Source organism: Marmota flaviventris, chromosome 4 (assembly GCF_047511675.1).
Source record: "Marmota flaviventris isolate mMarFla1 chromosome 4, mMarFla1.hap1, whole genome shotgun sequence".
Classification (NCBI taxonomy): Eukaryota; Metazoa; Chordata; class Mammalia; order Rodentia; family Sciuridae; genus Marmota; species Marmota flaviventris.
The window spans coordinates 98,715,043-98,730,752 of NC_092501.1; the positions used below are offsets into that span (position 1 = coordinate 98,715,043).

The following is a 15,710-nucleotide window of genomic DNA, read 5'->3' on the forward strand; positions in this document are numbered from 1 at the left end:
GTAAATGGAACCAAGAAAAGAATTTTTAATTAGATATATCTGCAATTAGTGAAACTGTAAGTACATAGAACACAATATATTGTGCTGTTAGATCTGGGAAGCATACCATCCCATCAAATCTTAGGCCCCCATGGAAAGTAGTTTGATAGTGCCCCTGAGATTTACCAGTGCCTTTAGTCTTAAGCAATCCCAATTCTGTGATACACCTGTGCATGTGAAGAAAATAACAAGATACAAAAGCGTAAGGTTATTCATTGCTTTTTTTTTTTTTTTTTGGTGGGGGGTAATCAAGGATTGAACTCGGGGGCACTTGGCTACTGAACCACATCCCCAGCCAGCCCTATTTTGTATTTTATTCAGAGTCAGGGTCTCACTGAGTTGATTAGCACCCCACTTTTGCTGAGGCTGGCTTTGAACTTGCAATCCTCCTGCCTCAGCCTCCCAAGCCTCTAGGATTACAAGCATGTGCCACCGCACCCAGCTACAGCATTGCTTTTAACAATAAAAATCTGTAAATAATACTAGTATCCATTGAGGGAGCTATTAATACTAAATGCTGTACATCATTTAAAAAAGAAGAACGGTGTTTCTTTGTACTGATGTGAAAAGATCTGTAGCAGATAGTGTAAACTAAAAAAGCAAATTACAGATGAATATATATAGTCTGCTACATTTTTAAGAAAGCAGAAATGAAAAAATTTATTTATAGATGTATAAAGAAACACTGGAAGATTCATAAGAAACCAATAATATTGATTAAACTGTTGAAAAGCAAGAGTAAGGTGGTGATAGAGATAGGAGTAGAGAGGTGACTTCTGATTATAAATGATTTTTAATATTTTGTTTTTCTTTTAAGATTTTGATTTTAATCCATGAGAATTATATTACCTATTTAAAAATAAATAGGGCTTTTTTGAGTATAGCTACTTTTTGCCATTTGCCATGCCAAATAAAAATTGTTATGCTGATCTCCCTCAAGTAACTTTTTTTTCCTCCTTAGGTAGAAGTGGCATAGTTTGAAAGGAGTACATTCAGAATGATATGAGGCCATGGTTTTAGGGTAATAGCCAGAATACAGATGGGAGCCAAGGTTAGGAGTGAAGGTAGTGAGCTGAGCTCAGCAAATGAAGGGAGTGAAAAGTAGGCCGTACTTTAGATGATTTTAGCTCCAAATGAAGGGGGCTTAGTCAATCAAAGTAGTAGGTCATAGTCTGGAAATAAATGGGAGCCAAGAGAAAGCTTGTTATGTTCACTGGCCTTAGGACACCAAGGAGCTTGGAAGACCACTTTCCAGCTGAGAACTTTTAACGGCAAGCAGTGTCATCAGGAAAAAGCAAATTTTACTTAAAGGGAGTTTCTTCTGTTAAAACAAAAATCCTGAAAATAATAAGTAAGTTAGTAAGGAACTGAGTATTCCAGAGAACATGGTAGTAGGGTAGAAGCCAAAAGAAGAGGGGTCAGTGCAAATTGGTGCGGCCAATTTGGAAAGCAGTTTGGAGATTCCTGGGAAAGCTGGGAATGGAACCACCATTTGACCCAGCTATTGCCCTTCTTGGACTATTCCCTGAAGACCTTAAAAGAGCGTACTATAGGGATACTGCTACATCGATGTTCATAGAAGCACAATTCACAATAGCTAGACTGTGGAACCAACTTAGATGCCCTTCAATAGATGAATGGATTTAAAAAATGTGGCATTTATACACAATGGAGTATTACTCAGCACTAAAAAATGACAAAATCATGGAATTTGCAGGGAAATGGATGGCATTAGAGCAGATTATGCTAAGTGAAGCTAGCCAATCCCTAAAAAACAAATGCCAAATGTCTTCTTTGATATAAGGAGAGCAACTAAAAATAGAGCAGGGAGGAAGAGCATGAGAAAAAGATTAACATTAAACAGGGACGAGGTGGGAGGGAAAGGGAGAGAGAAGGGAAATTGCATGGAAATGGAAGGAGACCCTCATTGTTATACAAAATTACATATAAGAGGATGTGAGGAGAAAGGGGAAAAAAAGGGAGAGAATGAATTACAGTAGATGGGGTAGAGAGAAGATGGGAGGGGAGGGGAGAGGAGGGGGATAGTAGAGGATAGGAAAGGCAGCAGAATACAACAGTCACTAGTATGGCAATATGTAAAAACGTGGATGTGTAACCGATGTGATTCTGCAATCTGTATACGGGGTAAAAATGGGAGTTCATAACCCACTTGAATCAAATGTATGAAATATGATATGTCAAGAGCTTTGTAATGTTTTGAACGACCAATAAAAAAAATAATAAAACACTTCAGCATTTACGAAAATAAAAAAAATGTATCTTTAGAGCTGGGGTTGTAGTTCAGTGGTTGAGTGCTTGGGTTTGATCCTCAGCACCACATTTTAAAAAAATAAATAAATAAATAAATAAGAAGAGGGGTCAGGCAAAGGCAAGACGTCCCCTTGTATGTTCACATGATCATGTCAGCCAGTAGAAAAGACTTTGTCCTTTAAACAGTGGTGAATCACAGAAGTGAGGCAGCAAAGGAGTTAAGGAGAAGGCAGAAGGAAGGAGCTAACAGTGATTCAGGGCATTTCCACATACATTTTTTACTTTCAATCTATAAGGTAGATGGTATTTTCTCCATGGTCACAAATAGAAAATTGAGGCCTGGGGAAGTAGTTACTTGATCTCAGGTCATAAACTTAGATGGAGATTTGTACTAGCCTCACACATACCCCTAATTCATCTATTCATTTAAAGAATGAACAGAATTAAAGGAAAGCCCACAGTGATATCAATAGGGAAGATGGTTATATACAGTTTACTTAGAAGGACAAGGACAGGAGGAGCATTCTCTCAACCACTTGCAATTAAATTCTAATCTTGATTTAATGTATGGATGAGGACAAGAGTAGAAATTAAGAAATTGGAGTAGATAATCTGTTTCAGTCCATATGGACTGCTGTAACAAAATGCCACAAACTAGGTAGTGTAATAACAACAGAAATATATTTCTAACAGTTCTGGAGTCTGAGAAGTCTAATACTAAGGTGCTGTCAGACTTGGTGTCTGACCAGGGTTCACGCACAGCACCTTCTTGCTATATCATCACAAGGTGGAAAGGATTAGGAGTCTATTTATAAGGGAACTAATCCCAGTCACAGGGTCCACCCTTCTGACGATATCCTTTCCCAAAGCCCTACCTCATAATACCATCACATTGGTAATTAGGTTTCAATATATGAATTTTGGGGCCACAGAAGAATGAAGACTATGACACAATCCCTCTGTCTATTCATTACTTTTCTAAAATATTTATTGATTGCCTTTTTGGTGCCAGGATACTTCTTAATCTTCCCAGTACCCTTTAAGTTAGATATTTGCTATGCCTACTTTAAAGATGAGGGATCTAATAATCAGAAAAAATAAGTTCCTTTGATTCAGTGTATATAATTATCTGAAAAATGAGGATAAGAGATTTGGATTTTTGTGACTAGTAGAGAATTGATAGACGATAACAATGTCTCAATAGTAATCACTCATATGTTTGCAGGTGCTTTTGTTTTGTCTTTACTTTTACTATTATTATTTCTTACATTGTGTTCCATTATGAACTCCCTGAAGACAGGAATCATGTACTGTTCATCTCAACATCCCAAGCACCTAGCATACCATTCACACGCTAGTGACTTCATCAGTGTTTGATGAGTGAATGCCTTCTTTTTTCCCTGAAGAAACTCAAGTACTGCAGTTTGCATGAGCCACCACAGATAGCAGTGCTACCTGAACTAGATCTGCCACAGGGTGTACCCCTCCTGCACACTGCCCTACCCATTCATGGGGGAGACACCAGTATGCATTTTAATTTGGGACAGGAGATCTACTCTCCTTTATAATTAGATGCAGGCATAATTAACTTGCTAGCCAGTCCTGGAGTCTCCCACATTGACCCATTCCAGGTCTATGCCTGCACTTGAATCAGCTCAGCTACTACTCTTTCATGTTAGCTCAAACCAGCAGTTGACCTCTGTCTCTGAAATTAGCTATCTTCACTTTTCTATCCACCCCATTCCTTGGTGTTACTCTTGTATAGAACTTACTTTTTATTTACCTGAAACATACCTCAGTTTGTTGTTGTTCAGTAATAGTAATAACAGCCAATATTAATTTCATGCTTCTACTGTGCCAAGTTAAAAGCTTCATAAACTCCAGCCTTTTACCTCTTATTGTTTCCTTTACTGTTTTCACAGTAGAGAATCTTTTAAACCCCAGAGAGGTAAATTGAATTAAATCCCCATTGATCTGAATAAACTCAGTTCATCCACACATGATATATTTCTCTTAAGCAAATTCAGAATTTACATTTATTGATTGAAAAAAGTATCTGTAGAAAACTAATGTGTAGTTCCTGTCTGTTTTAGTGGGTAATCTGCAATTGAGTATAAGCACAATCTGTGTTACTAGCAGCATGATGATGTTCCTCCTTGTTTGTGAAGAAGCTAAAGTGCTTTTTAAATGATGTGAAACACATAACATGAAACACATTAGCATAACAAATTTCTTTTAAAAAATGAAAGAGTAAAAGTTTTTTTTTTTTTTTTTTTACATCTTTATAGGCCTACTTTATTTGGTTATTATCTACAAATTTTTATCTTCCTGAAACTGTTTTTTCTAGATTATGATATTTTGTTATTTTAATGTTCATATTTTAAGTTGATTAATTTTCACTTTCCTACTAATCTCCGTTCAGGTACTTTTTAAAAATAACAGTAATAGTCAGTCTTCCCACTGATAAATGTTCCCTTTCTCTTCCGTGAAGGTAGGATGATAATAGCATGGCTTGTATATTAGGTTTGTTTTTATTCATAGACAAACATCCTGCACCAAAGTCCCCCGTATTTTCTCATCCAGAATAATTTTCTACCAGTTTAAATTGAGGGATGTTTGTGACCATTTTTGCACATTGCAGATTTAAAATGACATATCTGATTGATCTATTACTAGAAAAAGACCTGTAAGCTTATAATGGTTCTCTTAAGGCAGGATGTTGTATGTAAGGAACTATGTCACTTTCTTTGTTATTTGTATTGGTTATGTTGAAGTTTTTAATAGTGAACATTTTTATTTTGTGATCAGAAGAAAATAATTTTATATTTTATTACCATGGTCATGCTATTTTGTTGAATAACTTGTCAATGATTCCTATTTATGTGAAGTTGTGTGTGTTTTAAAAACATTAAATTCCTTTGTCTCCTTTAAAATTGATACAGGTCCCAAAGGCAAACAGTTAGAAGGAACTGAATGTCCACTCCATGTTGTTCATCCACCCACTGGGGAAGAGTTTGCTCTGGGGTGTGGAGTGTGCAGAAATGCTCACACTTTTTAGAACACTCAGATCCTTTATCTTCAGAGAGAAAAGTTGCCTTCATCCAGAGAGAAAAGTTGCCTTCATACAGTGAAGTTTAAACTTTGCTCAGGATAAGGACGGGACCATTTTTACATCCATGAAAATGAACTACTCACAGTGCAAGAAGGATGCCAAATACCATGTACATAATTCTTGCTATGGAAAGTTTCCCCATTATTTTGGTTTATCTTCTTTTGAACCAAGACATCAAATTTGTGAGGTGTTTGCATGTGGCCATTACCGTCTTTGGCCTGTGAAGCATTGGACATTTATAGATAATTGATATAAAAGAATTGCCATACCCATGGACTAAGAATGATGCCGGCTTTCAAGCAAAAAAGAAAAATAATCATTGTTTATTGTATACTGCCTTTTTGTAATCCTGTACAATTGCATCACGGGTGGGGATAAAAAGAGGAATATTCTGGTTTATTTCCTAGACTGTTATTTAAAAAAAAAAAAAATTGTGTTAGGACGGCATATAAATGTAATAAGTATCACACTGTATATAAAGATATCAATGTTTGTCCTGTATAAGAATTACTAAATTACAAATGCAGTTTCATTTAAACTTCTAGGTTAAGTTTGAGCCTGAAATTTTAATGAAGTGCAATACTGAGTGTGCCTCATTATCTTGCAGCTGTAAACATATTGGAATGTACATGTCAATAAAGCCACTGTACATTTTTATACAGTGATAAAGTCTAATATTTGTGTAAGGTGTTGTTTGTTTGAGAATCAAAATTTAAACAGCTTCAAAGTCTAAAATTCCATTTAAGCTTTTTTGGAAAGAAATTAACATGGCCTAATTATGATTCTCAGAACTGGTTATTAGGGAAAATAAGAGTAATAATGAAGCACTATGCTGGAATCTTAAATACTGCATAGATCATGGTGTGTGTGTATATATATCTTTTCATAAACACATATCAAACACAGGAAAATACTTAGGAAATCAATCAACTGCTATCTTCTTAATTAGTAGCTTTCAAAATTTTTATAAAATAATAAACCATTAGTCTTTTTTTTTTCTTTTGTGTGGCACTGGGGATTGAACCAGTGCTTTACCACTAAACTCCACCCCCAGCCTTTGTGTGTGTGTGTGTGTGTGTGTGTGTGTGTGAGAGAGAGAGAGAGAGAGAGAGAGGTTCTCACTAAGGCTGGCCTGATCCCCCTGCCTCAGCCTCCTGAGTGGCTGAGATATAGGTGTGTGCCACTGCCTCAGTCTTTTATCTTCTATATACTAGTAATGTGTTTAGGTGGATCTTTTTTTTTTTTCTTTATCTTTCCTTCCATTAGAGTCATGAAATTGCCAAATTATTGATTTACATTCTATCCTAAATCAGATGATATTTATTTCATGAGACTCACAAATTTATTTTATTCTAAATTCCCATTATTCAAAATACAGAAATTAATTTGTCAATTTGAAATAATTGGCAAATTTAATAACATTTGTAGTAAGAATTTGTGAGAAGTTTAAAACAATCTTTGTCTTAAAGAACTTAAAATACAAAAAAAATCAGATCTAAGCTCAGATAACTGTTTTATAGAATGTTGTAATACATTTCATAAAAATATCCAAGCCAAAGACAAAATTATTATTGTTTGGTTGGTTTTGTAGTTGGGAGAGTGGCAACCAAGAGACCATTGGAACTCCATCTTAAAGAGCAAATAGCATTTCAAGGAACAAAGGTGTAAAAAGTGGCATGAGAAAAAAGTGCTAGGTGGAAAAATATAAAATGTGATTAGAGAATAGTGTGCAGTGTTGATTTAACATGTTTCTAAGAAACACAAAATAGGTAAGAGCCCCAAGGAAAATGAGGAGAGAATGAGGTAAGCCTGTGATGATAAGTATATTTGACTTAACTTAAGTCCACAGGAATAAAACTAACCATGAGAATGCCACACAAACAAAAGACTTAATGGACACTTGGGATCTGTAAGGAATACCATTTCATCTACACTGACTTTGCTGATAAATTGATAAGCTCCAGGTAATGAGGGTAGGGGAAACCAGGAAACTACTGAGATGCATGGTAAAGTTCTAGTAATAAAAGGAGGGAAAGCAACTAAGTTCTACAATGTGTACTCACAAGGACTTGAACTTATCTTAATTTATGAGGAATCCATCTTTAATTATACGATCCTTAGTATTTCAAAAGTAGCAAACTTAAACATTTTAGGAATAAACTACAACAAAGCACAGAAAGGGATGACTGGCAGGCATTTGGCTAAAGCATCTCGTGCACAAAGATCATCCTTTAAATGCTCTGTGTAATATACTAGGCATGAAGCAGTAGAACCATAATAGTAAGGGTTAGTGAATCTTTCTGGAAAGAAACTAGACCCGTTATATTTTCAAGCATAGTAAATGCAATTTTTCTTAAAATGGTTTTCTGGTCTAAGATCGTATTCTATAAATAAGCTTATTTGATAAAATATATGCAGTACTCTCTTCACACTTTACTCAGCATTTTACTAATTTGCTGCCTTTTTCAGATTTTTCAACCTCAGCAGCTCTCCCTGCCTACTGTGTCACCATATTCCATCTAGACCCAGACTCTTGTGTTTCTGATGGTCACTGTTTGATGGAACATTACAGCTCATTTTCCTGAAAACTGCCAATAGCACATGAAAAGTGCTGGGATTGAAGCAAGCCCTGACTCTGCCCCCTTTTTTGCCTGTGTGACCTTGAGTAAGCCACTTATTTTGGTTAGAAATAATACCAAATTCAAATCAAATGGAAATGTATTTACCAAGTACTTTATCCCACAATAAAATAGTATTTAAATGAGAAGAGCAAAGGAGAGAACATTTACTTAACATCTCACAGATTGCAGACACTGAATTAAGCTTTTTATGTAGTCCAACAACTCTAGGAGTAAAGCATTATTAATCTCATTTAGCTATTTACAGAAATTAAATGACTTGTACTAGATTCACACTGTTCTGGCTAAAAAAAAAAAAAAAATCCTAAAATGTACATCTAGAACTTTCAGTCTCTAAAGTCCAAACTTTTTCTGCCACATGATGCTATTACTTACTGATGGTTCTGAAAAGAATTTATGAAGTAGTTACTGGACATCTGTATGAACACAGTTGCAAAGAGGACAAGATAATATTTGCCCACAAAAGTGGTCAGTTTAGTTGGGAGCAGTGCAGCTCAGAGCTCCAGTTTAGGTGAGCCTTCAACTGCAGCACCTGTGGTATCCAACCCAACATGGGATCCAAAACCACAATCTTCTAGGGCAGCTCCAGCCAAAAGAACATGGCCAGCATTCTAGGGCCTGTCAATTTATGTCCAAGCACTCAGACTGACCTTTATAGTCAATCTTTGCACCAGTACTTGGGCTGGCAGAAACCTGCTCAGAGCTTCATTATTGCCAGGGACTTTTCCAACCTGAGCTTCTTCCTGTATGCCTCTCCTTTCATGAATCTGCATCACCTGAAATCGCTTCCTTCCAGCTCTCTCAGCCTACACTCTTTCACAGGCTTTCCTCCCAAAAGATTCTAACTTCTAACTTCATGTAGGTATCTCCCTCCTAGAGGGCCTGACACATGAGGATAGTATGATTTAAATGGCTTACTTGAAGAGTTCACAAATGACCTCAGGTAGCACAGGGAAATTAGCTATACTGTGAAAACATAATATTGGAGGGAGTCACAGGAGAAATTATGAAAGAAAGTAAAGTCAGGGTTGGGGATGACTGTCCAGTAAGTAACCCTGCAGTCTCAATATAGTTGCAACTTCACAGTAAGTTTCTAAGCAAAATGAGCCCAAGAAACATGTTCAGTTACAGCTTGTCCATCTCCTCAAGAAAAAAGGTGTGTTTTGACAAGAAAAGTGTGAAGGAGAATTCCAGGAAGAGAGTGTAGTGAGAACTAAGGTGCTAATGTGTTCCTCGGAGGTGTGAGTAGCTTTTACCTCCTAAGTTTAATGAATAAGTTGAGTACTCTTCTAGGCCTGCACTCTAATGAGGGTAGGAACTGTGTTCCCCATTGCTTAGTAACCATGATTTTCCCATTTGAAGGTGCTTAAATGGACTGTATGAGTTAGTTAATATGTGCAGCACTACACAGAAATATGTCAGTGATACAATGTCACTAAGAATTACAGTCAAGGTTTTATAAAAGAAAAAAAAAAGGAAACATTTATTGAGGGGCTTACTGTAGCCAAGCACTGTATAGGTATGGCAGTGTAATGGTCTCCCCAAATCTTCCTGTGTCTTAATCCCCAGGATGTATGAAGATGTTACCCTGTGAGGCAAAAGGGACTTTACAGATGTGATTAAGGACACAGACCTTAAAATGAGATTAGATTGGATTAACACAGCAGGCCCAATGTAATCAGAAGGGTTCTAATATGGGGAAAGAGGAAGAAAGGGGGTCAGAGTCAGGGAAGGAGAGGAACAGAAGCCAGGTGCTACACTGTTGAGTTTTTTTAAGTTGTAGTCATACAAAATACCTTTATTTTATTTACTTATTTTTATGTGGTGCTGAGGATTGAACCCAGCACCTCGCACACGCTAGGTGAGCACTCTACCTCTGAGCCACAACCCCAGCCCCTGCGCTATTGGTTTTGAAGATGAAGGAAGGGGCCAGGTGAAGCTGGAAGGGGCAAGAAAACAGATTCTCCCCTGAGCCAGAAGGAATACAGTTCTGCTGATACCTTGATTTTATTCCATTTTGGATTTCTGATCTCTAAAGCTGCACAAAAATTAGTGTTGTTTTTTTTTAAGCCACCAAGCCTATGGTAATTTTTTACTGTAGCAATAGGAATCATACAAGGGGCTTCCTGCGCCTGATCATACTTTCATCTCCTACAAACCTATGAACTGTTGCTATCCTTTTTTTTTTTTTTTTTGGTGAGGCAAACAAGTCTCACAGAAAAAGACTGAAAAATTTCAATAATTTTTAAACTGATTACACATAGAAATAATATTTTGGATATACGGGGTTAAGTAGAATAAATTAATAAAATAGATCTTACCTGTTCCTTTTAACTTTATTGTGGCTTCCAGAAAATTTTAAGTATGTGCCTTGCATATATTTGTAATGAAGAGTACTGGCCTAGAATCTTATCCTCCACAGTTTGATTTTATCATTTTATTTTTAAATTAAATTTGACCTGATATATAAAAATATAAAAATTTTATTTATAAATAGGGTAACTTGTGATGTTTTGACGCATGTATGTGTTTTGTAATGTTAAGTCAGGTTAATAATATCTAACTCCCCAAATTTTTTCATTTTTATAGCAAAATATTCAATATCTTCTAACTTTAAAACTATGTAGTACATCCTTATTAGCTACAGTCACACTACTGTACTACTATGCGATTTTGCATAATTGCATACCAGAACTTCTTACTTCCACAGGTAAAAACAAATCTGTGGTGATAGATTTTAGAACAGTGTTTACTTTTGAAAAGGCACTGCAATAAGTCACTGTAACATTTTATATCCTGAACAGGACAGTGATTTCACAAATGCACACATACAGAAATCCATCACACTATATATCTAAGATTTATGTACTTCACTGCTTATAAATGATACCTTCGTAAAAGAAAAGTTATAAAAGATGACTCAGGGAAAGAGCATGGTTATATATAAGCTTAAATGATAAGTCTAAAAATTTTTGTTTGATGTTATAAAGAGTGAAGTACTGAATGCTTCTGAGCAAGAAGACATACTCCAGTCAGTACTTCATGAAGATGAACAAGAAGCACCAAACAGCCTTCCAAGACCCATTAGCTCAATCAGTCATGAACCTCTCTCAGTTACTGAAGTGGGAACAAATGTTTAGGTGTCTGGTGATGAATAAAGTGGTGTCAACACAAAAGCTTTGATTTAATGGAACATGGCATATGATACCAGAATGCTGATAAAAATGAAATGTTCCTTCTACCTAGACTGTTTAGCAAGAAACCTAATGGCCCAACACATTGATAAAAGACCTCACTGCAGTGACCTCACAGTTAGAAGGGGTCTAGAAATTTGTTAGGGCACTAATGGAAAGATGCACCCAATGTTGGACACCACTACATGTAGCACACATAAATATGTGACTTGGATATTATAATATAGAGAAGTACAATCTCACAGCTACAGTCAAGATAGGGCAAGAAAGAACCAGGGAATTAAATATGGCAAATAGCATATTTTATATCAAAGAATGAGATCTATCAGGCAGGTAAAAGGGGCAATTAGGAACTCAATGTAGCATTGTATATGATATTTAATTTCAAAATGCTCTCATATGAATAGGAAATAAGAAAAAATGACAGAATTATAGAAGAAGGTATTAATTATCATTGGGATAAATGAATGAGCTCTGAGAATGCCCACTTGTAAAGAATAGCTCTGATTAAAACTGAAGATTTCTATGCCTTGTAAATAAAGTCTGTGCCCATGGATATTCAAAACCTAGGCACAACTTGGTGCCTGACTGAAAAATAACTATATATCTGCCATTGTGGAATGACCTGGGATACATTTGAGAAATAGACAACTAGAGTTTGCCTCTTCTGGACTCAATTCTAACCAGTATGAATATAACTAATTGGCATCTGTGGACATGACAAGGCTGAGGTCCCTTAAACCTGCTTTGGAAAACATACTTAAAAATGTGAGTTTAATATCACTTACTCTTAGGGCAAAGTAAAGGTCATGGATGAAAATAATAGAGAAACACATTTTGTTTGCACCTAAAAAAAAATAGTCTGTCTAATAAATCCCTCTTTCAGTGGATCAAATATCCTTGGCAGGAAGTGAGTGTTATCACTGGGGCTACTCAGGGATGTTTGGTTACAATGGCAGAGTGTGGGAAACCATCTATATTGGGAGAGGGGAATAGTGGAAGCAATTTGAAATCTATCTGCAAGGCTAAAAATGAATCATTTTCAGCTAGTGTGATGTGTCTCATAATGAGTGCCAAGCCCAGGAAAAAGTCATGTCTTAGTATTTGCCTGGGTTATTACTTTTCAAGGGACAAAACCAATGGCTTAGGTAAGAACATTTTCTGCATATGTTAGTTTCCCTTTGGTTTAGCTTAGGCCAACTAGAGAGAAAAGTCACAACTTGTGAGGCTGAGAAGGCCTAGCATTGAAACAATCACTTCTGTCCTTCTTTAAGGAATTAGAGCCAATAGTAATAACAAGGATGTAGCTAACATTTCTTTAAGGTTGCCATATGCCTACAACTAGATGACCTATTTGTTTTACATATGTTAAGTAATATGCAAATTCTATACCATTTTGTGTAAAGGACTTGATTATCCGAGGATTTTGGTATCCTGGTGGGGCAGGGGGAATTCTGGAACAAAACCCCCAAGGATACCCAGGGACAACTTGTACCACAACATAACCTAATCTATCCTGATTACTGGTATGCTAAGAAGGTGGTGTTTGTGGGAATGCTCAGCCTCTGGAAGAGGTACTGTCTGTGGAGAATTTAAAAGCAATAATAAGGCTGTCTAATTATTGGACTGCTCTTTGGCTGTGTGTACTGGCAATTCTAGAGAGTCACTAATAAAAATATTCTTCCCTGATGGATCATTCTGCTCCATAGCCACCCTTCCTCAACCCACATGCCATGGATCTTGACTAAAAAAAAATGGTAAATGTAAATAAGTATTGACTTATCAAAAAATAAGTGCAAGCTTATTTTTTTTAAGCTGAAATAAAATCTTTAACAATAGCAGGGTTGAAGAGAGGGTATTCAATAGGTAAAGTATACCAAGGTCTTTGTTTTGTTTTGGAGGAAGGCAGACTCTAAAGGGGAAATTAAAAGGTACTATGATTGGAGTGTAATTGAATATTAATTTGATATAATATATATTGATTATATTTACTTAACTATTCCCAATATAAAATGGTTCCATTCATTCTGCCATTAAAACACAATATTCGCTTAACATTGCCATATGCCTGCAACTGAGAAACTAATGTGACTCCGTTTTTGAGAAACCAGCCTCTACCTCAGAGCAAAGCCTGTCCAAGGAAGGGGGAGTGACCCTGGTCCTTGGAAAAACCCACGGAGCATTCCTAAGCACATACCCATCCTGCTGAGTTGTTTGTCTGTAAATAACAGGAGAGGTCTGAGGCGCCAGGTGTCCCTGACTCAGTTAGGCTAGGTGAGGACCCATAGCAACCCCCTAGCAACCTCCAATCAGCATGAGACAGGGAAAATACCTGGAATGCCAGATGACCCCCAAGTAGTTTATGGTGGTTGATAACATGTTGGAAAACCAGGTAGTTTAGCACGTACACCCCTCGTGGCCTAAACCAATCAGTTCAAAGGAATCCCCCTCTTGTACTAACCAATCACCCCTACCCAACTTGTTCCCGCCATTGAATGTGCTAATCAATGTTAAGAGTTGTTGTTTGATTTTCCCGAGGTATGGAATGATTTGCTGTGTGATGTTGTGATGCATAGAGTATCCCCCCAAAACCTATAAAATCTCACTGAACAAAGGACTGGGACTCACTCCCTGGGACCGCTGCTTCCGGAACGGTTGTGAGTCCAGGCTCGAGCTTGCAATAAAGACTCTTGTGTGATTGCATCGGATTCAGCTCCTGGAGGTCTATTGGGGTCCAGGAATCTGGCATAACACAACTAGTTGACCTATTTGTTTTAGATATTAAGTCATATACAAATACTAAGCAATTTTATTTAAAGAACTTAATTATCCAAGGATTAATGTGTTATACCACATTAATGGTTTAATGTGGTTGAGTGATCCTTTATATTGCTAACCTAGCTTCAAGAAAATGGGGCCTATTTTTGACTTGTTTTTCTTCCTCTAATAATTATCATTACCTTTCTCAGAACTTCCTATTGTTCCTCACAATCCAGTCACTGAGGAACCTAATAAAATGTTGCAGTTCAGGTACATCCACTTATGATGCTGCTGGAGAGTTTGAACAGTTTGTCTTGATCTGACAGCCAGTCCTTAAAAACAATCACTAGCATTTCCCCACATTTAATCTTAATGTAATTTTACATATGGCTTCCTAGTTCAATTTCTTGGGAGAAGGGGGAAAACGGAGGGATCCTCAGAATCACTGCCTTCCAGTCTTTCCCCACAAGGGTTAAGAAGTTCAACGGCATCTTTGGATGGAAAACTCCTTTTTCTTTTTTATTTTTGAGAGGGATGGAGAAATGGTGTGTAATTCAAGCTAAGATTTTTGCACCTAAGGGCATTTCTAATTTTGAAAAACTCAATACCCCCAAATCTAAACTTTTAAAACAAGTCAATTAGGTAGCAGTTACAAAAATGTCTTGATTTGCAAAAGGCTCCTAATTCTTATAATTAGTCATCTATTTACACTCTCTCATTGTTTTTGAAAAATTTCAGGAGTCTCTTTACTTCATAAAGCAAGCATGGTTTTTAAGAATAACTGATGATAAAAATCTATTGGAGCCAGGTGTGGTAGTTCATGCCTGTAATCTCAAAGGCTCAGGGGGCTAGGGCAGGAGGATCGCAAATTCAAAGCAGTCTCAACAATTTAGTGAGGCCCTAAGTAACTTGGTGAGACTGGGTCTCCAAAAAAAAAAAAAACGGGGGTGGTGGTGGTGGTGGTGGGATGGGGGGGGCAGGTGGTAGAGATGTGGCTTAGTGGTTAAGCACCCCTGGGTTCAATCCCTGAAGAAAAGAAAAGAAAGATAAAAAGAAAAAGGAAAGAAGAGAAAAAGCAGAAAAAAGTCACATTGGAAAAAAGAGAAATAGAAATATTCGAAAAACAAAAACCATCTAAAATCCAAGTCACTATCACCATGCTGGGGTATTTCCTTGCAGTCTTTCAAGCACCTTTTATGTCTAGTATGTGTGTAAACAGTATTTTTAGAGCGTGCATTTAACCCCACAGGTCACCAAGAGCAAAGCAGGCGTGGTCACCGAAGGCTGTGCCTGCCTCACGGAGGTGTGCGCAGGTCAGCACCTACCATGATCTGCCGGTTGTAACTCGCTGCTGGATTACAGCAGGCTCCAGAGACACTCCCTCCTTTCTTGTTTTTGCTCCACCTCTCTAAACTTTCCAGTTTCAGCCGCAGATAATCTCCTCGGCATCTAATTAGCTCTAGCCCGCCCACATTCCGCTCCAAAACAAAAATTTCCCTTCCTGCGGGAATCACGTCTCGGGCGGGAAGACCGAGGTCTCTCCTGTCACCAGAGCGCGGACCCGCCGCAGCGCGCGCTCCGCTGGGCGCGCTCCCTCTCCACCAGGCCCAGGCCGGCCCCGCTGCGAACGAGCCGGCCTCGGACGCGCGCCCGCCCCCTCGGACAGAGACGCGCCGAGGAAAGCGCGCGGCCGTG

General features: G+C 37.5%; 1 protein-coding gene across 11 annotated transcripts in view; it reads left to right on the top strand.

The window, feature by feature from the left end:
- Mycbp2 (MYC binding protein 2) overlaps positions 1-6,097 on the top strand; it is a 272,185-nt gene extending 266,088 nt beyond the window's left edge. For all 11 annotated transcript variants that reach the window (XM_071611434.1, XM_071611435.1, XM_071611436.1 and 8 more), the window contains one exon: positions 5,253-6,097. In XM_071611434.1, coding sequence (XP_071467535.1) covers positions 5,253-5,368 — 116 coding nt within the window. In that variant the 3' untranslated portion in view covers positions 5,369-6,097. The remainder of the gene's footprint in view (positions 1-5,252) is intronic.
- The last annotated feature ends 9,613 nt before the right edge of the window (positions 6,098-15,710 follow it).